This window comes from Podarcis bocagei, assembly GCF_964188305.1.
Source record: "Podarcis bocagei genome assembly, chromosome: 6".
Taxonomy (NCBI): Eukaryota; Metazoa; Chordata; class Lepidosauria; order Squamata; family Lacertidae; genus Podarcis; species Podarcis bocagei.
The window spans coordinates 26,401,816-26,429,132 of record NC_138130.1 but is presented as its reverse complement, the minus strand read 5'-3'; the positions used below and the strand labels follow the sequence as shown (position 1 = coordinate 26,429,132).

General features: G+C 43.4%; 1 protein-coding gene across 2 annotated transcripts in view; it reads left to right on the top strand.

Annotated features, from left to right (window-relative positions):
* The window catches only part of CARS2 (cysteinyl-tRNA synthetase 2, mitochondrial), a 35,018-nt gene extending 10,778 nt beyond the window's left edge, over positions 1 to 24,240 (top strand). For both annotated transcript variants that reach the window (XM_081198405.1, XM_081198406.1), the window contains exons 9-15: positions 3,884 to 3,948; positions 7,389 to 7,455; positions 7,799 to 7,937; positions 11,660 to 11,783; positions 18,678 to 18,776; positions 20,211 to 20,471; positions 22,481 to 24,240. In XM_081198405.1, coding sequence (XP_081054531.1) covers positions 3,884 to 3,948; positions 7,389 to 7,455; positions 7,799 to 7,937; positions 11,660 to 11,783; positions 18,678 to 18,776; positions 20,211 to 20,471; positions 22,481 to 22,543 — 818 coding nt within the window. In that variant the 3' untranslated portion in view covers positions 22,544 to 24,240. The remainder of the gene's footprint in view (positions 1 to 3,883; positions 3,949 to 7,388; positions 7,456 to 7,798; positions 7,938 to 11,659; positions 11,784 to 18,677; positions 18,777 to 20,210; positions 20,472 to 22,480) is intronic.
* Positions 24,241 to 27,317: the final 3,077 nt, after the last annotated feature.

The window sequence follows — 27,317 nt, the reverse complement described above, 5'->3', positions numbered from 1 at the left end:
ACAGTGTGGGATAGGATGTGAGCTGTTGGTGGTTGTGGGAACTTACCCAAAATCTTGAAGAGGAACCTTGTATGAATGGAGCTACAAGTTCCTCTGCCTGAATTTGGGTCACCTTTTCAGTGCTGCCCTCCCTATGCTGTTTCCCACATTGCTCAGGAAAGTTCCCCAACCCTCTGGATAGCCCTTTTGGGAGCTGTGGGTGGTGGGGAGAAGAAAGCGGACAAGTCCTCTTAGGTGGACTTCTTTCCATTCGTGGTTTTCAAGATGGAGGCCGTTGTGCCCTCCTGTGTGAAGCTCTCCTCCTAGAAGTGTTCTTCAGCAGTCTTCGGGTGGGGCACATGACATTTGATTTGGCCCTCTGAGGGGAGTGGAAGGGAGAGAGGGAGCATGGTGTCTTCTGTAAGGGGAATTACATATCCCTGTCCTTCTTCATGTGGACGTTACCAGATCAGGGCCCCAGAGGCCTTTGTCCTACCACAGATACAGTGGTGCCCCGCAAGACGAATGCCTCACAAGACGGAAAACTCGCTAGACGAAAGAGTTTTCCATTTTGGAGGTGCTTCGCAAAACGAATTTCCTATGGGCTTGCTTCGCAAGACGACAATGTCTTGCGAGTTCCTGCTGTTTTTTCCCCCTCCCCCCCTTTTCTAAGCCGCTAAGCCGCTTATCAGCTGATCCGATCAGCAGATAAGCCGCTAATAGCGCTAATCCGCTAATCCGTCAATGGGCTTGCTTCGCAAGACGAAAAAACCGCTAGACGAAGAGAATCACAGAACGGATTCTTTTCGTCTTGCGAGGCACCACTGTATTAGGAAGGAGCATTCTGGGATATTTTCACATCACATCTCTTATTGGAGTGGGAAAAGTAAGGAGAATAGTTTTGCTCATAAAATGTGCGCATGAATTGACGAGAAAAAGAGTCTTCTGAAAAAGAGTTGCCACACGTGTGTCTGTTTTTATTTGCAAATGTATCCTAGGCATTGGTTTATTTTAAGCCTATTGATGCTGCTTTAGATTTAGCTGTTTTTAAGTATCTCAGTACTACCTTTTCTCTTAACAGTATGAAACAAATAAATACCCAAATGGTGAAATTTCAACAAGCAGTCAGCCTGGTTCAAACCATTTTTACTCTTTTTGCAGAGTTGAGTCATGATTTCTGATTAATGGTTTTCCCTGTTCCTATAATATATATACAGTGGTACCTTGAGTTACAAATGCCTCAGGTTACAAACGCGTCAGGCTACAAATTCCGCTAACCTGGAAGAGTTACCTTGAGTTGAGAACTTGGCTCCAGGATAAGAACAGAAATTGTGTGCTGGTGGCACAGCGGCAGCAAGAGGCCCCATTAGTGAAAGCACGCCTCTAGTTAAGAACAGTTTCAGGTTAAGAATGGACCTCCGGAACGAATTAAGTTAGTAACTAGAGGTACCACTGTATATATATTTAGGATGCAACAGCCTCCTTAATATTGTAAATCAGAATGCTGAAAGACTCAGAATTTTTCTACTAGAGATATTCACTCCATTATGTTTAAGACGTTGCTTTTAAAAATTACTTTCTTACACGTGCATGCTTCGAATGATGTAGAGTGCTATTTGGGTTTTCAGATTACCTGTATCTGATTAATTTACTTATCTCTACCTTTCAGTGTGGTGTAGTGGTTAAGAGCGGTAGTCTCGTAATCTGGGGAACCGGGTTCGCGTCTCCGCTCCTCCACATGCAGCTGCTGGGTGACCTTGGGCCAGTCACACTTCTCTGAAGTCTCTCAGCCCTACTCACCTCACAGAGTGTTTGTTGTGGGGGAGGAAGGGAAAGGAGAATGTTAGCCGCTTTGAGACTCCTGAAGGGGAGTGAAAGGCGGGATATCAAATCCAAACTCCTCTTCTTCTTCTTCTTCTTCAGTGGCGCTATTGTGAAAGCCAGCATGTTGCATTCATTAACTGATTTCTTCCTCTTCTTCTTCTTCTTCCCATAACTTAATGTGAATTATTCATAGGCAATTATTATTGAGTTTCAGAAAATAACTTGTCAGTGTTCCTTAACAGATTGTAGAGTTTGGGCAAGCTCATTAATGGGACTCTATTCAAGACTGCTTGCCTCTCTTGAAATATTTGTAGAAGGAGCTGATGGAGAAAATGCACAACTCTCTCTCTCTCTCTCTCTCTCTCTCTCTCTCTCTCTCTCTCTCTCTCTCGTGTGTGTGTGTGTTTAACAGTACAATGGTGCACAACAAAACCTAAGAATCACTTCACACAGTATATGTTTCTAGCACACTTCTATGTAGAAATTGTGTGAAAGCCATGTGCAGATTGTCACACACGATGCCCGCACACATGCTGTGGTGCTGTGGTCATTCGCGACTTCCTGCCACATACAGGTCCCAGTGGAGTCATGCTGTGCGGTCCTTCTGTTTCTGCCTTTTCTCAGAAAAGAATGAGGTAAAATGGTCCTTGGAAGCCATCTTGGGCTTGAAAGTGGCACTTTGCTTATATAATATTATTGATTTGTTTAAACAGCTTACCATATTTTTCGCTCTATAGGACGCACCGAACCACAAGACGCACCTAGTTTTTAGAGGGGGAAATCAAGAAAAAAAATATTATTCCCCAGCCCCAAAGAGCAAAGAAGCCAAGACAGTGAGCAGGATCCATCCCACTGGCTGTCTTGGCTTCTGCCATAGCCGCGCAACCTCTCCAGCTGGGAGCTGAACCTCTCCAGCGTGGCTAAAGAAGCGTGGCTAAAGAAACCAAGGCAGTGAGCGGGATGGATCGTGCTCGCTGCCTTGGCTTCTTTAGCCTTGCGCAGCCTCTCCCGGCTGGAGAGGCTGTGCACAGCTATGGCAATTCCCCCACCTCCTGCAAAAGCCCACAGGAGCCGAGCACTCTTTAAGGAGCGCGCGGCTCCTGTGGGCTTTTCTACGAGGAGGGAGAAGGGACTGACTGGCCGCGTCAGTCCCTTCTCCCTCCTGGGGAAAAGCCCGCAAGAGCCGCGTGAAACTTGTGTGCGGCTCTTGAGGGCTTTTCCTGCCTGTCTCCCCCCTGCATTCGCTCCATAGGATGCACAGACTTTCCCCCTTAGATTTTAAGAGGGGAAAAGTGCATCTTGTGGAGCGAAAAATACGGTATATACCACTTGGTTACAATAGTCCTTATGTGGTATACAGAAAATATAATACCGAACAGGTGAAAATTGGTTAAAACTATTAAATCAAGCTTAAGTTACAATGCCTGCTGGATTAAAAGTCTTCGGTAGGTTTTGGGGTCAGGGGTAGGTGGACTGTGTTACCTCAGCTGGAAGGAGGTTCCATAAAATTGGACCCAGTTTTATGAATGCTCCATGTATAGCAAATGAAACAAAGCCCATATGTCTCAGCCCATTTGTTTCTGTTGGGATAGGGCCCTGGGATTGTTCCTTAATTTTTTAGTTGAAGAATTTCCTGGGGGTGGGGGATTTTGATCTGTGGTGCTGCAAATTAAAGGGCTAGTTGTGTTTGGGAATATTTTAGTTACTGTAATAGGGAACGAAAATGAAAATATTGGCCTTTCCTCCTAGCGCTGAGTAATGGTAATAGGCTTGCTTAGTTGAATATTACACCCTGCTTGCTTCAATATCTGGAAAACCCTACATTAATATGCAAACTATTTAAACCTAAAGCAGTTACAAGGCACATGACCAAATCAGTTACAGAAATAGCAGCACTGTTTTTAATATTTTAAAAATTCTTGTTCCTCTCTGTTCCTTAATATAGAACAACAAACTGAGTGAAATAGACTCTGGTCTACTGTTTTCTAGTCTAGCTCCTGCTATTCTGAAAAAATAATGTAACCTTGTCTTTGTCTGCTCAGAAAATAAAGCAAAGTCATCTTTGCTTTTGTCGTTCCAGGACACCTGCATGTTAAAGGGAGTGAGAAAATGTCAAAGTCACTGAAAAACTACATTACCATTAAGGTATTGTAAACTGGCGCACGCTTCCATTTGACTTGAATCCTCTGAACAGTTGCCACCACCGGGAATGTGTTTTTTGGGTTTTTTAAAAATCAAGTTCCTCTCAGTGGATTTGGCCTGTGCAGGAAGAAGCTTGAAGAAGAAGCTCTTAAGATCAGAGGGTGTGATGGAGGAATGCTTAAGGCCTGGCCCAGCTCATATTCAAGATTACCTGTGCCACCCTGGGCATGTCTACTTGGGCACAAGTCCTATAGCGTTCAAGATGACTTGGTCCCAGGTATGTAGGATTGCAGTCTCAATGCAGAAGAGCACTGCTATCTTCTAACTAGGGCTGGGCCATATCTGCTTTTCATCATCATGATATATCATGAGCTAAGCATCGTGATAGGGGACGCGGGTGGCGCTGTGGGTTAAACCACAGAGCCTAGGACTTGCTGATCAGAAGGTCGGCGGTTCGAATCCCCGCAACGGGTTGAGCTCCTGTTGCTCGGTCCCTGCTCCTGCCAACCTAACAGTTCAAAAGCACATCAAAGTGCAAGTAGATAAATAGGGACCGCTCCAGCGGGAAGGTAAACGGCGTTTCCGTGCACTGCTCTGGTTCGCCAGAAGCGGCTTAGTCATCCTGGCCATATGACCCGGAAGCTGTCTGCGGACAAATGCCGGCTCCCTCGGCCTATAGAGCGAGATGAGCGCCGCAACCCCAGAGTTGGTCACGACTGGACCTAATGGTCAGGGGTCCCTTTACTTTTAAGCATTGTGATATTAGGATGTCTGAAGTAAGGATGGAGTTATGTAGAGACATTGGCTGGCTTCACAGTTTTCCCTGGATTGTGAATTTTGCATAGCGCGCACACACACACACAGACACACACACTCAAAATATTGCCAAGTCAAAAATTATGAAAACAGTATCATGATATGAAATTCAAAACGGCTTTGGACGATATATCAATATATCACCCAGCTCTACTTCTGACTCTGCACTTGCTTTAGCTTCATTGGTTCATGAGAGGGACACAGGTGGCGTTGTGGTCTAAACCACTGAGCCTCTTGAGCTTGCCAATCAGATGGCTGGCGGTTCGAAACCCAGCGATGGAGTGAGCTCCCGTTGCTCTGTCCCAGCTCCTGCCAACCTTGCAGTTCGAAAACACAGGAAGGTAAACAGTGTTTCCATGCGCTCTGGTTTCCATAACGGTGTTCCATTGCGCCAGAAGCGGTTTAGTCATGCTGGCCACATGATCTGGAAAGGTGTCTACGGACGAGCGCCGGCTCCCTCGGCCTAAAAGCAAGATTAGTGCTGCAACCCCATAGTCGCCTTTGACTGGACTTAACTGTCCAGGGGTCCTTTACCTTTACGTTGGTTCATGAATTTATGTCTAAACAGAGATGACGGAGGATTAAACAGGTATCAAAGAGAACACGGCTCTGTATATCTATTGTAGCTGTACTGCACTCATCCTCCAAGGAATCCTTGGGCACCTCCTTGAGGTTATTCTACAGTATCCATGATTCTTCACACCACATCAAAACGTTCCGTTTAACAGGCATCTTAAAATGTAGTGTTACTTGTTACAGGGATGGGTGAGGATCATTGGGCTCTAGTTGTTGGACTAGAACATCATTTCTGACCATGGGATTCTGGGCCTGGTGGGAGTTGAGTCTAACAACATTTATATCCAGCTCTTGCTCAGAGGAGGCCATCGTTTTCCCTTGCAACAACTTTGAGGTCCAGTGTAGCGCCATCCAGTGCAGTGAGTCCAGCTGTGTTCAGGTTAGCAGTCCAAGGCTGCAAGCGTACCTGGCAGTAAGCTTCACTAAACTTAACAGGCCTGCTGTCTTGAGTAAACAAGCGGTAGGAAGTGTAAAGCAGAGGTGGGAAAATGCATAGTTTTCCAGATGTACTTAGACTTCAACTCCTTCCGCCTCAGCCAGTGTGGCCCAAGGCTAGCTTTAAAAATGCTTGCATGTTGTTGGGAAGAGGACATCGTGATAAATCCTTTGGAACGCAAAGGTGACATTTTGTTTGCCTGTGAATTTTTTTGTATGTCCTTCGCAAATCAGTTGTATATTGTAACTGGGGGAATCTTTTGGATGGGCTAGTTGGCATAGTAATTGATGGGTAATTTTTCTTCACGCATCTTAAAGAAAAAAAATAAACTCCTGAAGGTGAGTTTCAGTCCTCTGACCCAGACTTTCTCTTGTTTATTCATGAGAAAACTCTCGTGTGGAAAAATCCCCCCTGAAAATCTGCAGCATTGACTGCTTTCCTTTTGTCTTCCTTCACATTTAGGAATGAACAGATTCCAAAGGCCTAGTCAGGCGTCGTTTCCCCCTCTTTCTGGACTCAAGTTGAATAGTGTCTGTCAAGCTGTGCTTGTTCTTTTGAGGCTTCCTTCCTGATACTCTCACCCCGAGTTTAGTTTAAGTTGCTAACAGTTAACAGTATATTATATTGTTCTGTGTCCTGCGCGGAAGACAGGATATTGTCTAATACTGTCTAATATTGAGCGGTGAGAGTATCTGCGTTTCTTACACCTAGGAAGCCAAACTCAGATATTTCACTCAGACTGTAAAATGAGGCAGATACATGTCATGTGTTTAGATACACACACAAAATTCACTTTATTCTGAACCTGCTCTTTGTGTTTTTGTAAAATTTGGGTTACATTTTTAATTTTGTGAAATACTAATGGGCACTAGGAGGAAGTTTAGCAGGCAGTAACTAGAAGATACATAGCCAGAAGGAAGTGACTGTAGTTTATGCAGGTGCCTAAATTCCATCCCCGGACATGGGGCCCATTTGCAGCCCTGTGTTTCTGTGCATTCTGACATTTCTGCAGCAGTGAGAACTAGAGGCTTATTTTTTTCACTTTAAATGAAAACTAGAAGCTTGGGTTTTTCCACTTTAAGTGAAAACTCAAAATTCCTTGTCAGATTCTGCCGCAATATGTGCTTGTGGAAACGGGCATCGCTGTCTGCCTTGATATAATCCTCTTTATGAGGTATATAATAGCAGAGGGTCTGGAGCTTTGAGGTGTGTGGAAAGACTTGGGATTGCGTTTGTTAACGAAGGTCTTCCTGTTGTAAACTGGAAGGTCTGTCCCAAACTTGCAATCCTAGCCCTGTACGCAAAAATTTAATTCATGTGAGTATTGAAGGCTGGATGATGATGATTTCCTTTCTATCACACCTTTCCTCAAAGTTGCTCAAGGTGGCCTGCCTCCCCCCCATTTTATTCTCACAACCCTGCAAGGGTCTTCTGTGGTCTTCTAAGTCCTAGCCCAACACTGACCACTGCATGCAATCTGGGATTTTGCAGCGTGTGGGATTCTGTCATGGAGACTATTTTCCATGACTGGTGATGTCCTTTATGGCCTACTTATAACTGTTGGTTATAAGGAGAGCTAGAGCTTAATTTGTATTTCTTTTTCACTTGTCTTTAGGATTTCCTGAAGATGTTCTCACCTGATCAGTTTAGGATGTTTTGCTTACGGAGTGGATACAGATCATGTAAGGAAAACAACTTTGAGTAGATATGGACTATCCATAAAGTCATAATTAGGTGTATGCTTTGTGTGCACATTTATAAGGCATAATTTTTGGGTTGGGGACTTTTTTTGAGAGTGCTATGATTTTTTTGGGGGGGGGTGAGGGGTTTTTTTGTCAAATCAATTTTCAGATGTAGCCCTGTGTTGGCTGGTGGTAGGAAGAGTGAGGGGGCTGTTAAATCCATTCCCACACCTGAGCCACGTGAGATTAATAGTTTTTAATAGTAGCATAACCATTGTTCTCTGTTTATATAATAATGCTGATGCTTTGACGGAACAACATAAAGCTGAATTTATTTTCCTAGCTGTTGAATACAGTGATGACAGCATGAATGATGCAAAGAACATTCTTCAGACAATCTCTTCTTTTGTGAGCAGTACACATGCCTACATGAAAGGACAACTTTTGTGTGAAGCCGTTAGAGAAGATCTACTGTGGGAGAAGTGAGTGTGAAGGCCTGTTGTGTTGTGTGTTATTGGCCTGGTATGTGATAAAATCCTGAGAAGTTACCACTTCAGCTGGCACGCACCAAGTGCCTTTATATGCTTTCCCTATAAACAAATTGAGAAAATAATCCCTGCAAGTAAAAATGACAAGCACATCAGAGAAAGAAGTTTTAACTCATCCTGTTCCTGGCATGTTAGGTTTTTTTTGCTTCCGGAGTACAGTATTGTTTTTTCCTCACGGCTGTGTGTATTTTGACCCCTTCTGTTTTGTAGTTTAGCCTTCCTTGAGTTGTCTTTGCTTTGATTAATTAGCATACCCTGTTCACTTTTTTCTTTTAATAGTTTTAAAGAGAGTCCAGGCACAACGCAAGGCTGTCACATATCTTTTCTATTGATTGATTATATGGTCATGAATCAAAATCTATTCAGTTGCATTAGTGAAAAGAGCCATATTCTCTGAACACCAGCTTCTGACGCTTTGTAATTTCTTTTCCAATAACACATAAATCTTTCCTATTCCTCAAGAAACAGATTTATAGATCTTCCTTCCCCGAGTTTAATACCGTATATTATCTTCAATAATGCTAATGTCTTCCAAATTTTAATGAATTGGATGCTAGGAATTGCATTTCTACTCTGGCCACTTGCAGTAGCCATGTTTGTGGAGATTAGGAGTATCAACCGAGCTTCATTCTCAGTTTTGGTGGGATTGAATAATATAGCCGCAGGTATGGCTGTCGAGAGAGAGAGAGAGTTTTTTCATTTTTCTACATATCAAATTTTTAAAAATTCAAACTTTGAAACATCCAGTGACTTCCCTTTTTCTCCTTCCATTGCATTTATTTTAATGCCGCCAGCATTTTGAGCTGTGTACAATTATTTTCCATATATTCAATAAATATTTTCCACTCTTCTCTAAATATACGTTGTTCTTGCTCTCTTACTCTGTGGGTTAAACCTGCAAGTTCTGCATATTCTAACATCTTAAGTTGCCAGTCCTCTTTACAAGGGACCTCACTCACTTTCCATTTCTGGGCCAGCAAAACACGGGCCGCTGTTGTTGCATACATAAATAAACTTTTCCGGGACCTGGGAATTTGTGTCTGGGTTATTCCCAACAAAAAGGACACTAGTTTTTTTGGGAAGGTAAATTTAAACATTTTTTTTCAGCTCATTATAATTCAGGCATAGGCAAACTTGGTGCTCCATATGTTTGAGACTACAGTTCCCATCATCCCTGACCACTGGTCCTGTTAGCTAGGGATGATGGGAGTTGTAGTTCCAAAACTTCTGGAGGGCCGAGTTTCCCTATGCCTGTTATAATTCTTTGCCCATTATTACTGTACTTCACTTTTCTGCATGTCCACCACACATGGAAATAGGTTCCTTCTACTTTACATTTCCATCACATAGCTGATTCTGCTTTATACATCTTAGCCAACCTACTGGGAGTTAGGTACCATGTATGGATTATTTTTAAATAGCTCTCTTTCAGAGAATAACACGCAGGAAATTTCAGATCACTTTTCCAAAGTTTCTCCCAGAGGTTTAGGTCTATATTGTGACCTATATCTATTGCCCAGTGTTTCATTGATGCTGTAAATAGCTTGTCATTTGTTTTCCATTCTAATAAGAAATTATACATTTTAGACAAATGTTTATCCTTATTTTGTAACCATTCTTTTTCAAATTGTGAGCTTTGGTCTGAAAACCCTTTTTTTTTAAAAAAAAAACTACCTTAAACGTATCATATATCTGGTGGTATTGTAACCAATCTGTAACATGGCTCCTTAACTTCTCCGTAGGTTTCAGTCTAGGTTCTGCAAAGTCCAGCAATTCCCATTGTCTATCCATATTAACTCTCTTAATTGTAATTGCTCCGATGGGTGCTTGCCATAAAGGTGTGTTTTCCTTTCTAGCAGATTTTTACATTTCTCCCAGACTCTCTACAAATTCTTCCTGAGAATGTGGTTCATAAAACTCTTACAGATTTTAGCTTCCCCATACCAAAGATATGCATGCCGGCCGAATTCCTGAGAGAGGAATAATGAGGCAGCCTGCTGCTGGAGTGCGTTAGAGCCCAGCAACCGCGGCTCGACTGCCAGGACGGCCCGGCTCCTCACAGAACTGAGTGGGCCCATTGGGAGCTTGCTTTGGTCACTGCAGGACCCCGTAATGTCCTGGCTGTCCCCAGGACTTTCTTTGAGGTGCTTGTTGCCTTCGAACTACCCCAAAACTCCCCAAAGCAGCCACCGGGTTACTGCGAAGGCACCGGCTGCCTTCTCCCCTCGCAGCAAACCGGAAGTCCAGGAATGGCGGTCTTAAAATGACTAGAATGTTAGTGTACGTATAAACCTATACCTTGACAAAGATCATCCGGAACTGTAAACACCCACATATTAATGCCAACGTTCTCTACTCAAAGAATGCAGTGAAAATGTAACAATGATTAGCAGAAGGGAGTTTGTTCAAGGGGGCTTCCCCAGTCTTTTTATAGAGCATCAGTTACGTGGCAGAATATTGCCCAGCAAGCCCCTGCCATTGGTTGGTGACAGCTGTAGCCATTCTGATTTTTCTTCCCTGCTGATGCACACCTTTGGTATAGAAATGGCAGATTTCAGGGCCACCTCTAGGCGTGATGGCTGCAGAAACGTTTTAAGAACTTTAATCTGTCCTTTTTAATAATAATAATAATAATAATAATAATAATAATAATAATAATAATAATAATAATTTTTATTAAGTACAAATTAGAAAACATACAGATTTACAACAAAAGAAAATACAAAAGAAAAAGAAAAAAAATATAACCAAGGGGAAAAATTAGAGAATACTTTGTCTCTTTTCATATTTACAGTTATTTATACCTCTATAAAATGCTATTCACAATAAAGGAGTGAAATGAAAGATAAGATATCAGAAAAAAGAAAAAAAGAACAAAGAAAAAATAACGAAGTAAAAGAAAAAGATCATAGGTGAACTTTTTTAAAAGTAGATAAGTATTCACGACACATAGCCGTTTCCCATCTATATTTATATTCAATTGTATAATTTCATCTTGTCCTTATCTACCTTAAATAAAGTATTATTTTTTTAAAGACTTCCACCATTTGCCTCACGCGTTTTTAATAATCCGTTCGTCAGATCCTCTGTTCTTCATATTTTCCCTTTGGATTTCCTTAATGTCTCACTTTGTATTTTTTATATTACGCACAAGATTATTCTAAACACAACCAGATTTTTGTAGTCGAGCCCTGGTTTTGTAAATAATCATTTAAGAACTCCCATTGCTTCATAACCATAGTTTTGGATTTTCTCCTTATTATATCCGTCAGTTTTGCTAGTTCCAGAACCTTTATTTGTCCTAAACGCAGGTACAGTGTGCCTGGAAGATGGGCTGCAGAGAGGTAACAGACAGCAGGAAGTCTTATAATCTCCCATTCATTTGTCCCTTCTGTTGTTAGAGAAGCATCCGTCCTCCTTTAATAGTGATTTACCAAATGGCACTTGGTCCAGCTTGTGTGAAGCACTTTTGCTCCCCGCGGAAAAGTTGGAGCAGGAACTTTGCCGCCTCCTGGTGAAATTGTTGGTCAAACTACTTAACCTGGGATACATCCTGCCAAAAGTGCATTTTAACTAGCCGGTCGGTTTATGTCTGGGGTTTTTCTAAAAAACAACACTACTTACTTTGTCTTAATTTTTTCCCTTCCTTCTCCAAGGCTAGCCAACACCAAAGCAGCGGTGAAGTCTGCATGTGCCGATGACTTTGACACCCCCAGGGCTATTGGTGCAATTATGGACCTCATTCACCATGGCAACAGGCAGCTGAAGGCCGTCACTAAGGTAACCCGTTAGGAGACGAAGATCAGAAACCGACCATTGTCTAAACAGTTCTGTACTGACAGGTTGGTTTTATCATTTTCCTGGGCGAAACTTGCAAGGAAAAATAAAGACAAATGATTCTTTCCCCCACCCTCTGCCACATCCCAAGACAGGCATTTATACAAACTGCATTTCTAGAATCAAACCTCTTTTGCCGTGTTTCAGAGTACCAAAAGTTTTATTTCCTTCTTGCTACTTGGTATTCTTTTTTTTTTATAATTTTTTATTGGTTTTTCCACTTTTATAAAGACACAGCACACACAAAAAAGACACAAGACAAGAACATGTATAAATTCCGAAAATCCTAGTTTCCTAACCCTATTCCCAGACTTCCCCCCCCCCCTCGTGCATCCCAATTCCCAAGATTGTGTCAGCAATTTGGTGTTTCTCCTCTTAACCATCTTATTACCTTTTTTATAAACAAAATATAGATTTTTCCTAAGTTGGACTCAAGTTCTCTTCCGTCGATTTCTCATTTTGTCTTAATTGAAAGTCATATTAACTAAACCTAAAGGTCTTGAGTGATTTTAAGATTCTCTTCTTCCCTCCCTCCCATCCCCGGTTTTTGTCCCTTCCCAATACATATCCAAAATAGCAGTTCTTAGCCTGGGTTCCTCACGTCCGAGGCTTTCAAATCTCTTTCAGTCCCTCTCCGCCGGTCTTGTTGGTAGTCTTTTATGTCGGTCATCAATTCTGGAAAGAGTTCTTTCGCCATCAAACCATATTCTCTTCCCACAAGGACATTTGAAAGCCACTGCTGAAAAATTTCCACAAATCCTGCATCTTCAAAGTCAAAGTCAGAAAGGAGGCCCCAGTCATATTTCTTTGTTTTAAGTTCCTGTATTTCATAAACTCCCGGGGCCCCCTCCTTCTTCTTCTTCATCTTTCGCAGACTTGTGGTAGATGTAATCCAAAAATCTCCTTGCTTGTATTCCACAGATGTCGGCTTTTGGTTATTACTTCCCAGCTTTACTTTCTCTTTTTCTTGTTTAGTCTCTTCCACCTCTTCAGATATCAGTTCCCATTCAGCTGTGGATTCTTTCTCATTCAGGTCCTCAATACATACAGCAGAGCTGCCTGTTCCAGAAGTCAAGGTCATAAGTTGTTTATTCATAGCTAAGGTCTGCTCTTGTAGAGTTCCCACCAATTGAAACATCCTTTCGATTTCCACTAGTAACTTTCCATCCACAGCCATTGTATCCATTGTAGTTTCACAGAATTCCCCCTAGGGGGAATCTGGTTACTTATTAGTCTTTTCTCCAACAATCCTTTAACTTATTTTTATTACTTTGTTTCCAACAATCTTGGTTCAATTGTAACTCATCTTAGTCCAGAGGGATCTTAAATAGCAATTTTTCCACTCTAAACTGCCCGCTTGACAGCTTTGACAGCTGTCAAACTCCGCAGCTCTTACACAGGCACAGAGACAGGACGTTCCCGGGCCCGGGAGCGAGGGTTGTTTAAGACAAGAAGAAGGCTTCCCAGTCTCCACTCTCCAGCTCAAAATTTCTTATAACTGAATCTTGGAAGTTAGTGTCCTTTTTAACTCACCCCTCCAAGGGTAGGCTCTCCAGCTTAGCACTTTGTCATTGCTTAGATCGTCTGCAAGGGGGGGGGTGCGGACTTCCTTTTAGCACACCCCCCGGTCGTCTCCAATTCAGGGTAATATTTTTAAAATCCAATTCCGTCTTACTCACGGGTTCTTTCTTTTCAGTCCAAATTTCAAGGAAGGAAGTCAGCGCTCTCTGGTCATGGCTCGCGGCTTCACTCCACCGAGGTAGCGGTCGACTCTCAGTGCCACGCCGCCCTCCGTATCCTCTCCGCAGCCTTTAAAAAGGCTCTTCGTGGATCGGGGGGGCGCTTAAGGCACCCGCCGAGTCTTCAGTCCGCAGGCTTCCGCGCCTGCGGTTTTTAAGGGTCCCCGCGTCGCCGGCGCGGCAAAGACCCGTCCTCGGTTGAGTCGATTCCCTCCGCAGCTCGGAGGGAATCCGCCATTTCCGAATCGCGCCAACCCGGAAGTTCCTGCTACTTGGTATTCTTAGGCAGCTGAAGAACTTTTACACGAGCCTTTTTTCTTCACTAATCACACCGTTCAGTTATGTATTTACAGTTGTACCTTGGTTTTCGAACAGCTTAGTTCCCGAACGTTGCAAACCCGGAAGTGACTGTTTCGGTTTGTGAACTATTTTTGGAAGCTGAGTGTCTGACGGGGCTTCCGGGGCTTCTGATTGGCTGCAGGAGCTTTCTGCAGCCAATCGGAAGCCATGATTTGGGTTTTGAACGTTTTGGAAGTTGAACAGACTTCCGGAACGGATTCCGTTTGACTTCCAGGGTACGACTGTATTTATATGAGAGAGAGAGAGACGGGGGAGTACCCTGGTAATCTTTCATAGAAACTGTTGTTTTCCTGAGTTTATTCTGTTCTTTCCCCTTTTCTTGCCCAAATGTTGGCTTGTTGCGAATTTAAAAGAAAAATAGCTTCCAGCACTGTTGTAGTGGTAGAGATTTTCAGGTGTGAACTGACTGGCACCAGGGCTTTCTTCCACCTGGAACTCGCCGGAACTCAGTTCTGGCACCTCTCATGTGGGCACCATTTCCATGATAAGAGAACAAGGCAGGTATTCATGGTGAGTCCCGGCACCTCTTTTTCTAGAAAAATAGCACTGGTGGCAGCGTGAAGGACATAGCATCCAGGTGGAGCAGAGTGATCCTGAACTTGGAAGTCAAGAGTTGTCCCCACCCCCAGGAGGACGACTTGCTCCTGTTGGTCGCTAGTGGTGGGCTTCGCTGCAGGAGAACCAGAAGGAGTCTGGCTCCAAGCCACCATAGACAGCTCATCCCTGTTGGTTTGCTTACAGACAGAGCAACACGTTGCTAATATATGGGGGCAAGATGATGAGGTACAGTGGCCGCTGTTAGTATGGCGCTAGGATTATATTTACAAAAAAAAAGAAAAAGTTTTCCTCCAGAATGGCATGTAATTGCCACAGAGGTCATAGGAAGATTGGGGATTTATGTACAGTGGTGCCTCGCAAGACGAAAAGAATCCGTTCTGTGATTCTCTTCGTCTAGCGGTTTTTTCGTCTTGCGAAGCAAGCCCATTGAAGGATTAGCGGATTAGCGCTATTAGCGGCTTTTAGTGGCTTATCTGCTGATCGGATCAGCTGATAAGCGAATTAGCGGCTTAGAAAAAGGGGGGGGGGGAGGAAAAAAAACCAGCAGGAACTCGCAAGACATTGTCGTCTTGCGAAGCAAGCCCATAGGAAATTCGTTTTGCGAAGCACCTCCAAAACGGAAAACTCTTTCGTCTAGCGAGTTTTCCGTCTTGCGAGGCATTCGTCTTGCGGGGCACCACTGTATTGTGTTGGGAAGGCAACCGTGAATAGGCAGAAGTGCTACCCTGCTTGTGCAGAGCACGTTGGGGCCCAATCGTGGAAGAAATTACGAGCAAATGTTTTTTGGTCGGTCTACTTTTAAGCCTATCTTCATGCCCGTTAATGTCTAGAATTGGTGAGTTAGTTATTAAATGGCACCAGATATTCAGGGAGTGTTGAATATTCTGCCCAGGGCAAAATGTTGAAGTGTGTGTGTGTGTGTGTGTGTGTGTGTGTGTGTGTTTTGGGAGAAACTGCCTGCTTTCTACTTGCTTGGTACCCTTCTCATTTTGAGTCTAATGGGTAACGTTCTAAATGGCCACTACTTCTGGAGCACTGAACTCTTTACAGTGTTACCTCGGGTTACAGCCGCTTCAGGTTACAGACTCCGCTAACCCAGAAATACTACCTCGGGTTAAGAACTTTGCTTCAGGATGAGAACAGAAATTGTGCAGTGGTGGCACCGCGGCAGCAGGAGGCCCCATTAGCTAAAGTGGTACTTCAGGTTAAGAACAGTTTCAGGTTAAGAACGGACCTCCAGAACGAATTAAGTACGTAACCTGAGGTACCACTGTAGTTCCATGCTTACTGTTTTTAAAGTGCCTTTTATGTAAGCCACTTTAGTGAGCCATCTGATTGCATTAGTAAAGTTTTATCTACGTACAGCACACAAACACACACACTGTTAACTGTTAACAAAAGAACACAGTGTTTTGGCTTTTTTTAAAAAAGTATTGAATCTTGGCAGTATAGATTCTAGCTCAGTGAATATCTGCATGCAATCCATCATCTGCGACATTATTATTATTTCCTAATGTTTTGTCCCTTGTTAAATTGATTTCTTGGAATTATGATCTTCACTAAGGTGAAGTTGCTTCCCTCCAAATCTTGACTTGCCCGAGATCTGTTATGTAACCAAGGCTGTATCGTAAAACACTGTACAGGAATTTTATCTTCCCCACTCACCACACAAGCATTTAAAATACAAAAATCCTTCATTATGGTTAGCCAGGCTTTGCAATGAGAAAAGCTGGCCTCAGTAACCTGTATAAATTGTGCAAATGTGTACAAACTAGTGTTTTGACTGCTCAAGACGATGGACGAGTAAAGCTGGGAAGCCCTGTTTGTCTGCTGAACGAAATAGGAGTCTTCAAATGCTCTTGAATTTCTGTGGTTTCAATAGGTATGGCTTTCACACTGTTTTGTGCATGGCCTTTGCGACAGTAAAAGCTGGAAATGTGTGTGGAGCACTTAAATGGAGAACTGAGATTGGCAAAGCTAGATGTTGAACCCAGTGTTAGTGCTATTGCACAGAACTGCAGAATCAAAATAATAATAATAAAAATTTTTTATTTATACCCTGCCCTCCCCAGCCAGAGCTGGGCTCAGGGCGGCTAACACTAGTAAAATTACAATAAAAACATAATGGGGACACATACACACACAAAAAAACCCCTCCAATTTATTAAAATACGGATTAAAATATAATTTAAAATGCAGCCTCATTTTAATGGCAGCCCATAGATCAAAACCATAAGGGGAGGGAAACATAAGGGTCAGACTGAGTCCAAACCAAAGGCCAGGCGGAACAGCTCTGTCTTGCAGGCCCTGCGGAAAGATGTCAAGTCCCGCAGGGCCCTAGTTTCTTGTGACAGCGTTCCACCAAGTTGGGGCCAGTACTGAAAAGGCCCTGGCCCTAGTTGAGACCAATCTAAGCACCTTTCGACTTGGGACCTCCAAAATGTTGTGATTTGTGAACCTTAAGGTCCTCCGCGGGGCATACCAGGAGAGGTGGTCCCGTAGGAATGAGGGTCCTAGGCCACATAGGGCTTTAAAGGTCAAAACCAGCACCTTAAACCTGACGCTGTACTCCACCGGGAGCCAGTGCAGTTGGTAAAGCACTGGATGCAAGGACCCCGTAAGGAGCCTCACTGCAGCATTCTGCACCCACTGGAGTTTCTGGGTCAGCTTCCAGGGCAGCCCCGCATAGAGCGAGTTACAATAATCAAGCCTGGAGGTGACTGTCGCATGGATCACTGTGGCCAGATCAGGGCGAGAAAGGTAAAGGACCAACTGCTTGATATGGCGGAGATGGAAAAATAATATGGTGGTGGAAAAGATTTTTTGGGACGGGTCAAAAGCTACATTCCCTTAAGGATAGTCAGAAGAGCAAAGGTCCGTGATGAGGGACACAATTCTTTTCTGTCTTCCCACTTGTTTTCTCGCCGTCCAGTGTGCCAGACAAGAGAAAGAACAGATCACTCTTGCTAAATCTCTGCACTGATCACTTGCAAGGCGCTTTCTCCTTGGTTCTTCCATGTGCTGGCTTCCCTCACCCCCACATTTATCCCTCTGACTCCCCATGCCTCCACTGCAGAATAATGGAACGCAGTCAGTCCTGTTTATAATATACACACTCGCACAGTCTGATAAGCTTTCTTTGTTAATGACAGCCATGACCTCATAATTTGGCAAAAGATGTAGATGTAAAATACTGGATGGAATCATAGAATTGTACAGTTGGAAGGGGCTATCAGAGTCCCGGTATGCCCCACAGAGAGCCTCAAGGTCAATAAATAGCAACACCCTAGTGGTCCCAGGCCCTAAGGAAGTTAGATTAGCTTCAACCAGAGCCAGGGCCTTTTCAACACTGGCTCCGGCCTGGTGGAACGCTCTGCCTCATGAGACCAGGGCCCTGCAGGATCTGATTTCTTTCCGCAGGGCCTGTAAGACACAGTTGTTCCGCCTGGCCTTTGGCTTGGAGCCAATTTGATTCCCTCCCTCCCTCTCTTTCTTTTTTCTTTTCCTTCTCCTCCTGTGATGAGGCTACATTTTAATATTTTAATGTTTCAATATTTTAATTCTGTATTTTAATTTTGTTTTTAGGTTGTATTCATTCCAACTTGTTTTTATTATTGCTTGTAAGCCGCTCTGAGCCAGGCCTTGGCTGGGGAGGGTGGGGTATAAATAAAAATTATTATTATTATTATTATTATTTAGTCCAACCTGCTACAATGCAGGGATTTTTCTCCTAACTTGGACCTTGAACCCACAACCCTGAGATTGAGAGTCTCATGCTCAACTGCCTAAGCTTATCCTATCAGTTTATCCAAGAAGCCTTGGAAGGTATTTATTTCTGAGCTTTTCCTAGATAATATACATTAAAAAAATCTCATAGCAAGGGTTGCAGAAGGGAAAGTGGCTTCAAGGAAATGCCTTGCTGTCCCGAACTTTGCCCCCTAGGCCTTACAAGTGCGGCCCGGCTTACATACGAGCGGCATTTTGTTTTCCTAAAATACTCCTCTTCTTCTGCTCTACGGCTAGTTACTGCGGTTAAGAAGTCTTCGCTCTTGGAAAGGAGGAGGTTTAGGCAATCTAGCAGATAAATAGATTCCCGCAGAGTATTGTTCGCTTTCATCTTTTGTCCGTGTGCGGAGAGATGTTATCGTTACATCAGCTCTTTTGTGTGTTTTGAAATCAGGAAAGTGGATCGCCTAGGAGCGCTGTTGTGTTTGGAGCCATTCTCTCCTACATCATGGAATTCCTTCACACAACTGGGATCACCCTTGAGGAAAGACAGGTAGGAAACCACCCCACTTACCTGAGAGTAAGCCCCATCCAATTCAAGAGGACCCCGAGGAGCTGTAGTTAGGTGTTGTAGGGTCACAAAACCAGGCTTCCAACAAACTGTGTGCCTGGTCCCTTGTCCTTCGGGAAAAAACATGTTTCCAGGTGATTCCATCTTTATGTGCATATAAATTTTTATATGTTACTCACCCTAACACAGGGCTGTCCCTAGGTGATTTAGCATCAAGTTTGTTGTTGTTTTTGACTTCTTTTTTTAAAAAATCAAAATTAAAATTATCATCCTACCTGATCCTCAGAAATCTATCTGGATTGATACAATTCCAAAGCACCGTGTTAGTCTTTGGCTTAGAAACCAAAAACAATAAGGCTGAAAATGAGAAACACTAAATAGGATGTATTTTCCTTTTCTGAAAGTCCTGATAACTATCTCTTAATGTATTCATTTTAGTTGTGATGTAGTTGATGAGCACCTGGTGTCTATTTGGTTTTAGTTACTGCAATGTGATTGTGCTTTGTTTTACATTGCTTTACTTGGTTATATGTGTTGTTGTTTTTTGGAGGGGGGGGGGGTAAAAATGTTCATTTAAATAAAATCATCACTACCTATCAGGACCAGTGGTCAGGGATTATGGGAATTATAGTCAGAGAACAGCTGGAAACCAAAGTTGGGAAACCCCTGGTCTATAGGGTGAAATACACACCTGTACAAATCACCTGTCATCCTGGCTTAGATGTAAGTTCTGCACTAGGTGCTTTCATTGTAGGATTTTTTGCTACATTTGAAGAGGGCCTTCACTGTTTTGTTTTACTTTTTTACTTTTTAACAAGATATATATACCCCTTGGGGACGCGGGTGGCGCTGTGGGTAAAAAGCCTCAGCGCCTAGGGCTTGCCAATCGAAAGGTCGGCGGTTCGAATCCCCGCGGCAGGGTGCGCTCCCGTTGCTCAGTCCCAGCGCCTGCCAACCTAGCAGTTCGAAAGCATCCCCGAGTGCAAGTAGATAAATAGGGACCGCTTACAGGCGGGAAGGTAAACGGCGTTTCCTTGTGCTGCGCTGGCTCGCCAGATGCAGCTTTGTCACGCTGGCCACGTGACCCGGAAGTGTCTCCGGACAGCGCTGGCCCCCGGCCTCTTAAGTGAGATGGGCGCACAACCCTAGAGTTTGTCAAGACTGGCCCGTACAGGCAGGGGTACCTTTACCTTTATATACCCCTTAATCGAGAGTAATATTATTTGTTTAGAAATGGCAATCAAAACAGGCATAATACAGCCCATTTTGCATCTTACTTAAAAACTTATTTTTAATGTATGCAGTTAAATTACATGTCTGGGTACTCCTGTTGCCGTTCTGGACATGCCGCACATAGCTGGCTTCCTGTGTAAGTATGTTGCATGTTGGGATTGAATTCGGGTTTTTGATTTACAGGTAGCTCCAGAAAACGAACATTCAGCCATGCTCTCCAACGTGATAGATGAACTGGTGAGCTTCCGAACCAAAGTGCGCAGTTTTGCCCTTGCTGCACCCGAGGCTGCGGGGGGCGTGTCCACAGATGGTGCCCCTCAGTCGAAAGAAGCCCGGCTGCAAAAGAAAACCGAAAGGCAGCAACAGTTGAAGGACCGAGCGCCCCTCTTGCAAGCGTGTGACAGCCTGCGTCGAGATCTAGCCATATACGGCATCGACATAAAGGTTCGCCTCTTTCTCTGCCCAAATCCTCCTGGCTGAACATTTCTGGCATATCTCCTCTGTGGGTTGTTTTAGGAATAGGGATTTATTGTGATCTTTTCTCCCTCCTTCCCACTCCCCCCGGAACAGGCAGCTTTCCCCCTCGCATCCTAAATGGTTAAAATACAATAGGAGCAACAGTAGATTTAAACTTGAATGGTCGTCACGTTTGGCTGAAGCCAGCAAGTCCTTATTACTGCCCTTTGTAGCTGCCTTTGCAGTTCTCAGTGGAAACAACTGTTGAGCGTTGAAGAGCCTCTTTTGTTCTGTAGAGCCCTTGGGAAATTTTTAAAATATTCAAGCACTCCTGTAGTCGCATTGTGAAGGCAGAGGAGTGGTGCTGGCTTTGGGAAAAAGTGCTCCACAAAGTTTACTTGCCCCATAGGTACTAGCTGTGTGCCAGGCAAGGGGTATGTTGGGGGTGGGGGTTTGTAAATTTTAGAAGAGCAAATAAATGTGCAAAAGTGCTCTGTTCTTATGCATACTATTTGGATCCGAGAAGCCCTTTTTATTATGAGTAAGTTGGGCTTCTGTGAGGGAGCTGTGATGATGGCAAAAGCAACCTGCGTTGCAACCCACGAAAGCAGACTGGGGGCCAAAGGTCCTGTTAAAAACTTTGTGTACTTGGTCCAGTCTTATGTGTGGACTTGCTCATGCCGTGCTGAGGGTACAAACCAGGCGTAAAACAGGAAGAGGACTGTTGTAGCAAGGTCCTCCTGGTTTTACAACCGAAAAGGAGGACCCAAAAACCAAATGCTGGTTTAGGTTTATTCTTGTTAGTCGGTGCTGTGACAGCAGGTGTCTCTTATCACCACCACCTCAGAAAAGCTTAAGCCATTTCAATAAAATAACCTGGCCCTGTATAACTGAAGGAGCGTCTCCACCCCCATTGTTCAGCCTGGACATTGAGATCCAGCACGAGGGCCTTCTGGCGGTTCCCTCTCTGTGAGAAGTGAAGCTACAAGGAATCAGGCAGAGGGCCTTCTTGGTAGGTGCACCCTCCCTGTGGAATGCCCTCCCATTAGAAGTCAAGGAGCTGAGTAACTATATAACCTTTAACAGGCATCTGAAAACAGCCCTGTATAGGGAAGCTTTTTAAGGTTTAATGTTTTGTTATGTTTTTATATTGGTTGCAAGCTGCCCAGAGTGACTGGGGCAGGGTAATACTACTACTACTAACTGCTAGCAAGTCAACATTCTGCTGATTTATGGCACAATCCTATATATTATTACTCATGGGTAAGTCCCATTGTGTTCACTGGGACTTACTCCCAGGAAAGTGTACATAGGATTGCAGCCGTCATCAGGGAAGCATCTTAGAAACATGAATTGTGACTGCTATTCCATTATCGCAGAGGCAGTGAGCCTGTGAAAAGATGGCGATGAGTCTAGGGCAGGGTGAGAGAACCTGTGGCTCCGCAGATGTTTGCTGGACTGCAGCTCCCATCACCCCGACCCATTTGCCATGGTGGTTGGGGTTAGAACATCTGGAAGGCCCACAGGTTCTCTCCCATTGGTCTAGGGCAGAGCTTTCAAAACTTACCATGTTGGTGACACGCTTTTTAGACGTGCATCATTTCACGACACAGTAATTCAGTTTTGCATTATTTTGTGACAGTAATTCAGTTTTACTAACAAACCGGAGGTTAAACTAACCCCTTTCCAGTCCCGGGAGGAGCATGGGGAGCATTTGTGCGACACACCTGCACACTGCAGCCAACACACTAATGTGTTGTAACACAGTTTTGAATGCTCTGGTCTAGGGTAAGCCAGTATGCTCACATTTGAAGCCAGAGTTACAGTCCTGTGGGGCCTACTTTGGAAGTCAGGCCTATTGAACAATACAGCATTACTTCGCAGCATGAAAAGGACTGAGTAGAGGCTTTTCCAATTCATATTTGAGTTCTAGAAGTGGTTTGTGTTAAAGGAAATGTGAGTGTTTAACACACACTCCTTTTTTTGTATTTATGCAGGACAGAAGTACTACTTCTACATGGGAACTTGGAGAGCCCAGTAACGAACGGGAAAAGAGCTGATAAAAATAAGAAGTACAGACTGAGTGACTTAATACTGTGGCGATATAATGGATTTTGAATTACCCTGGCTGAGAGAATCCTCGTCCTTGAATTACTGGGTGGCAGAAATAATTCTTAAAACTGTCTACTTCAAATTTAAAAGCAAGAAGCTTTGCCTGTTTTCTGAAAAGATTGGTGTGGTGTGGTGTGGTGGGGAGGAACAATTGTAAATCTGTCATTTATTACAGCAGCTCTCCTGTATTCTCACTTATGGAATCCTTTGACTCTACTTCAGCACCTCAAGAGTTTAAACACTGCTTCAACTGTGCCATCTAGAAAATAGAATTAAGTGAAAATAGCACTGTCTACTGTAGTGGCACAAGAGGTGAGTTGGCTTAAATTTGCTTTTACCAATAAGTAGTTGGTATCCCTTGGCACGGGGAGATAGAAGGCCCCTGCCTCAAAAACAGCACACCCTTCGAGAATAACTTAAAGCTTAAAGGCACTAGGATTTAGATCAAAAACTCCAGGGTTTAGAGGGAGGGTGTTTTGTTAACAAGATGCTGAATCGTACATAAACCCTTTTCTATTGTAAGAACTACAGTTTGATGTTGCAGTTAAATGCTAATCCATGCTACAGTTTTTCTATATATCCACTTTCTTCCACATTGGTGTAAAGTGTTCCAGACTAGATTCAGTCTTGTTTCAAAGTAGCTGGCACCAAACAAGCCTGTTTATGAATTACGGATCAGGCAGAGAGCAATCTCTGCAGAATTCATATCTCCAGAAGTACCTAGAAGGTCAGAAACATGGAAGGGTTCCTTATTCCAAGTCAAAGCATTGGCTTATATAGCTCAGTAGAGTTAGCATGTGTCCTATTGATCTACAGCCTCCTCCAGCCTTTACTTGAAACATCAGTGGCAGATATTTTTCACTGCATCAAAGCATTGTTCAGAAGTAGACGGCTTCTTTTTAGCAGTGTTGGTTAACAAAATTCCATTTCGCTGATTTTTTTTGGAGCTGGACTTTGTTCGAATGAAGATTTACAGATACAGACTTGGATCTAATTTCAGGCCAGAAACACACATCATTCTTTGTTGGTAAATAATATATAAAATACTAATCCAGAACACCTTGCAGTAAAATATCTCTTTTCTGCTGGGTTTCTCTTAAACATTCAGCATGGCCTTTTATTTGTTGCACCAGTTGTTCAGATGAGAAGGAACTGATGAAGACCAGGGCATTTAAGGTAGCGGAGATGTGGATTCAGAAACAAGCTTTTTTGCATGCCCTCTACTGAGATGAGGTGTGGCCTCCATGCATTTCAGCAAGACTGTAGGGACTATGCTGGCTGACCTGTAAATCTTTAAACAGATGGCAGGGACTGGTGCCATCTTTAGAAGGCAATTTCAGGTTTCATGCAAGAGTGTATAAAGAGTTTCTAAATATTGATGCACAAGAACACTTGGACATTAGAAGGGAAACAGGACCTGGGGGTGAATGCAAAGCAGCGCTGGAACATAAAAGAAAAGGAACTTGCTTCTCTACTTGAGGTAACTTACAAACTATACAAGTCTCCTACTTTTCTTCCAAATATAAGCTCCAGGCAGGGCCTTGGAATTTGGAAACCAGCCATTTTATACTAGCCTGTTGTGAACTCCAACAATATGAAATGCATTTTCGAAACTGATACCTGTATGTAAATGATGTATTAATAACTACTGCCTCTATTATAATCTAAGGCAATTCTCTCTGTTCCTCACCCCACAAGCATTATTCAAAGCTTGGCTATTAAATATTTTTATTTTATGATATAAGATGTATGGATTTTAGCTAGTAATGCAAAAATGTTAATAAAAAGTGGAGAAAAAGACTTAACACATCCCCCCCCAAGAAGAAAGCATCCTGTAGAGTCTACTAGTTAAAATGTAAATGAAATCACTGAAACTGTGTCCAGAGAGTTTGGAAGAACTGCAGTATGATAGTAATGTTTCTTCAGTGTCACCATATTATTTAAGATTGCAGTCCTGGGCACGCAGACCTGAGATTAGACTCCATTGAACTCTGCTGGACTTAAGCGAACTGCAGCTGAAATGCAGTTTGCATTTCAAAATGCACTACAGTGGTGCCCCGCAAGACGAATGCCTCGCAAGACGAAAAACTCGCTAGACGAAAGGGTTCTGCGTTTTTTGAGCTGCTTTGCAAGACGAATTTCCCTATGGGCTTGCTTCGCAAGACGAAACGTCTTGCGAGTTTGTTTCCATTTTCTTACAGCCGCTAATAGCTGTGCTTCGCAAGACGAAGAGACTCGCGGAACGGATTAATTTCATCTTGCGAGGCACCACTGTATTAACAAAGGCTCTTGTGCCGGCTGAAATGCAACCTTTGCTTTTTTGATACCAATGCCATTTCAAAACACTTGATCTAAGATTTAGGCTGCCAGTTTAGAGCTGGGAGTGCAAGACATCCCTGTGTTGCTTTATTCTTTTCCTGCAAGCCAATCAGTCTGTTGTGGCTGATCAAACACACTCACTTTGTAGATTAGGAACTTGTGACTAGAAAATTGAAACCTCGTCTGCTTTAGCTTGGAATGTGTTGGTTCTGTCTAACAAAGATAAGCTCCCCTTCCCAAACATTCCTTGAGAGTGACTGGCTCAGGGTCCTGCACCTGCACAATTTTGAGGATTTGTGCTAATGATCTAAGTTACCCTTTCAACAATGGTGCCCCTCTAGATGTTTTGTCCTCCCCAACCTTTGGCTGTGGCCAGTGAAAATAACTGTAGTTCAAAACATGAGGAGGACATCAGGTTAGAGAAGACCCTGGTAAACAATACAGTGGTACTTCAGGTTAAGTACTTAATTTGTTCCGGAGGCCCGTTCTTAACCTGAAACTGTTCTTAACCTGAAGCATCACTTTAGGTAATGGGGCCTCCCGCTGTGCCGCCAGAGCCCGATTTCTGTTCTCATCCTGAAGCAAAGTTCTTAACCCGAGGTACTATTTCTGGGTTAGCGGAGTCTGTAACCTGAAGCGTCTGTAACCCGAGGTACCACTGTGGTTGCAGGTTTGCCTTATGTTCATCTGTGGAGGGAAGGGATCGTTATCAGAGCTGGGAGGTTATAATATTCACGGTGTGTGCATTGGCGGATTCCTGCCACAAAAAATGTTAAGTGTGCAAGCTACTGGTATTCATATTTCATTTCAACAGCATCAGAGAGAAAAAAACCTTGGAACTGAAAATAGGACCTGCAGCTAAGAATGTGTAATACAGTAAGGGAGACAGGGACTTGCCCTTATCACCCCTACCTTTCATGAACGCTTCAGGCATTGACTGGAGAAATGTCCTCTTACAACTTAGAAGGATCTGCAGCTGATTGCCTTCATTTTTGTCCTCCTGGAGAGATGGAAATAAATCTACATCCTTCAACCTGACAGTGCTATGTGCAGTATAATAAGCTGTTCAACAAAATATTATTCCAGATTACTGAACGAGAACCCTCACATGTCCCCTTTGTCAGTGGAAAGATTGGCACTTGTTGCTTTAAATCTGCCAGGTTAGGAATACAAATTGAACAAAATGGAGAAGCCACAGTTTGTTGGCACATTGCAGCTCCGTTATAAAAAGCTGCTGAATAAATACACGTAGCAGTTGTTTAAGCTGTCGTTTTTATTTCATCAAGAAATCAACTGCTACATCTTCAGATTGCTTCAATTGTAAAATCTTTATACACTAGTGGACAACATTATTTGCAACTTCTGTAATACAATTTAAAAAAACAACAAGCAATTCAACTCGATAGTGACTGTTCCGATCAGTTTGAAAATCCTAGGTCCTATTTGGCTTCCCTGCGAATAATAGCTTTGAAAATTCTGCTGCCTATTTTGTTCAGCATTTGTATCTCAGTTCTAAAGGATGGTAGCTATTTAATAGTGTGTTCTGAAAAATGGATATAGGTTAGTTCAGTTGACAACACCAATGGTTAACGTCTCCCTCACTTGCATCAAGACAGTGCTGTGATTTAAACTATTGGGCATATGAGTCACTTGCCCCATGAGTGCAGGGCGCACATGTGGAAGATCCCAAAAGGGTTCAGAGCTTTGGTCATGCTGACTCCTACCCACTGCCTATAGCAGAGGTGTGAAACCTGTGGCCCACGGTGGCTGAACTACAGCTTCCAGCAAGCGTGGCCAAGGATGATGGGAATTGCAGTTCAGCAACATCAAGAGCACCACAGGTTCCCCACACCTGCCCTGTAGGACAGGGACATTTGCAAGTAGTACAGTCTAGTTTCAACTCTCCTGTCCCCATCTTGCAAGCACAAGAAAATCAGGATGGATAATTTAACACAAACAAGCCTATTTGAATTAATGTATTTAATTTGGAAATTTTACTGTTCCCCAAGACTCAGGGTAATGTTTAAATCTGAATAGAAGCAGGTTTGCCTTGCAGCTGAATCAGGAGGCTTTTCTAGGTAACTCCAGTGAGGAACCAATTCAACCATTATTTGCATTCTCAAGCACAGGCATTTTGCCTTCACCCAATGAAAGCAAACTACTCTGGGTCTGCCAGTTACTATCGGACCAAGTTTTTAATTAATCATTCATTGACCCTTGTTTGCTACTTTGCTTTTGAGAGGGTGGGGGATGAGCCAAGGCACAGTGAAGCGGAAATGACTAGTGCCAGAAAGTCCAGGAGTGGTGAGCAAACAAGGCAACCACCCAGGGCTCCAAAATCTTGGAACAAAATGCTGCCTGCCTTCTTTATAGTCTGTCTCAGCCTGCCTTGTCTTTAACCCA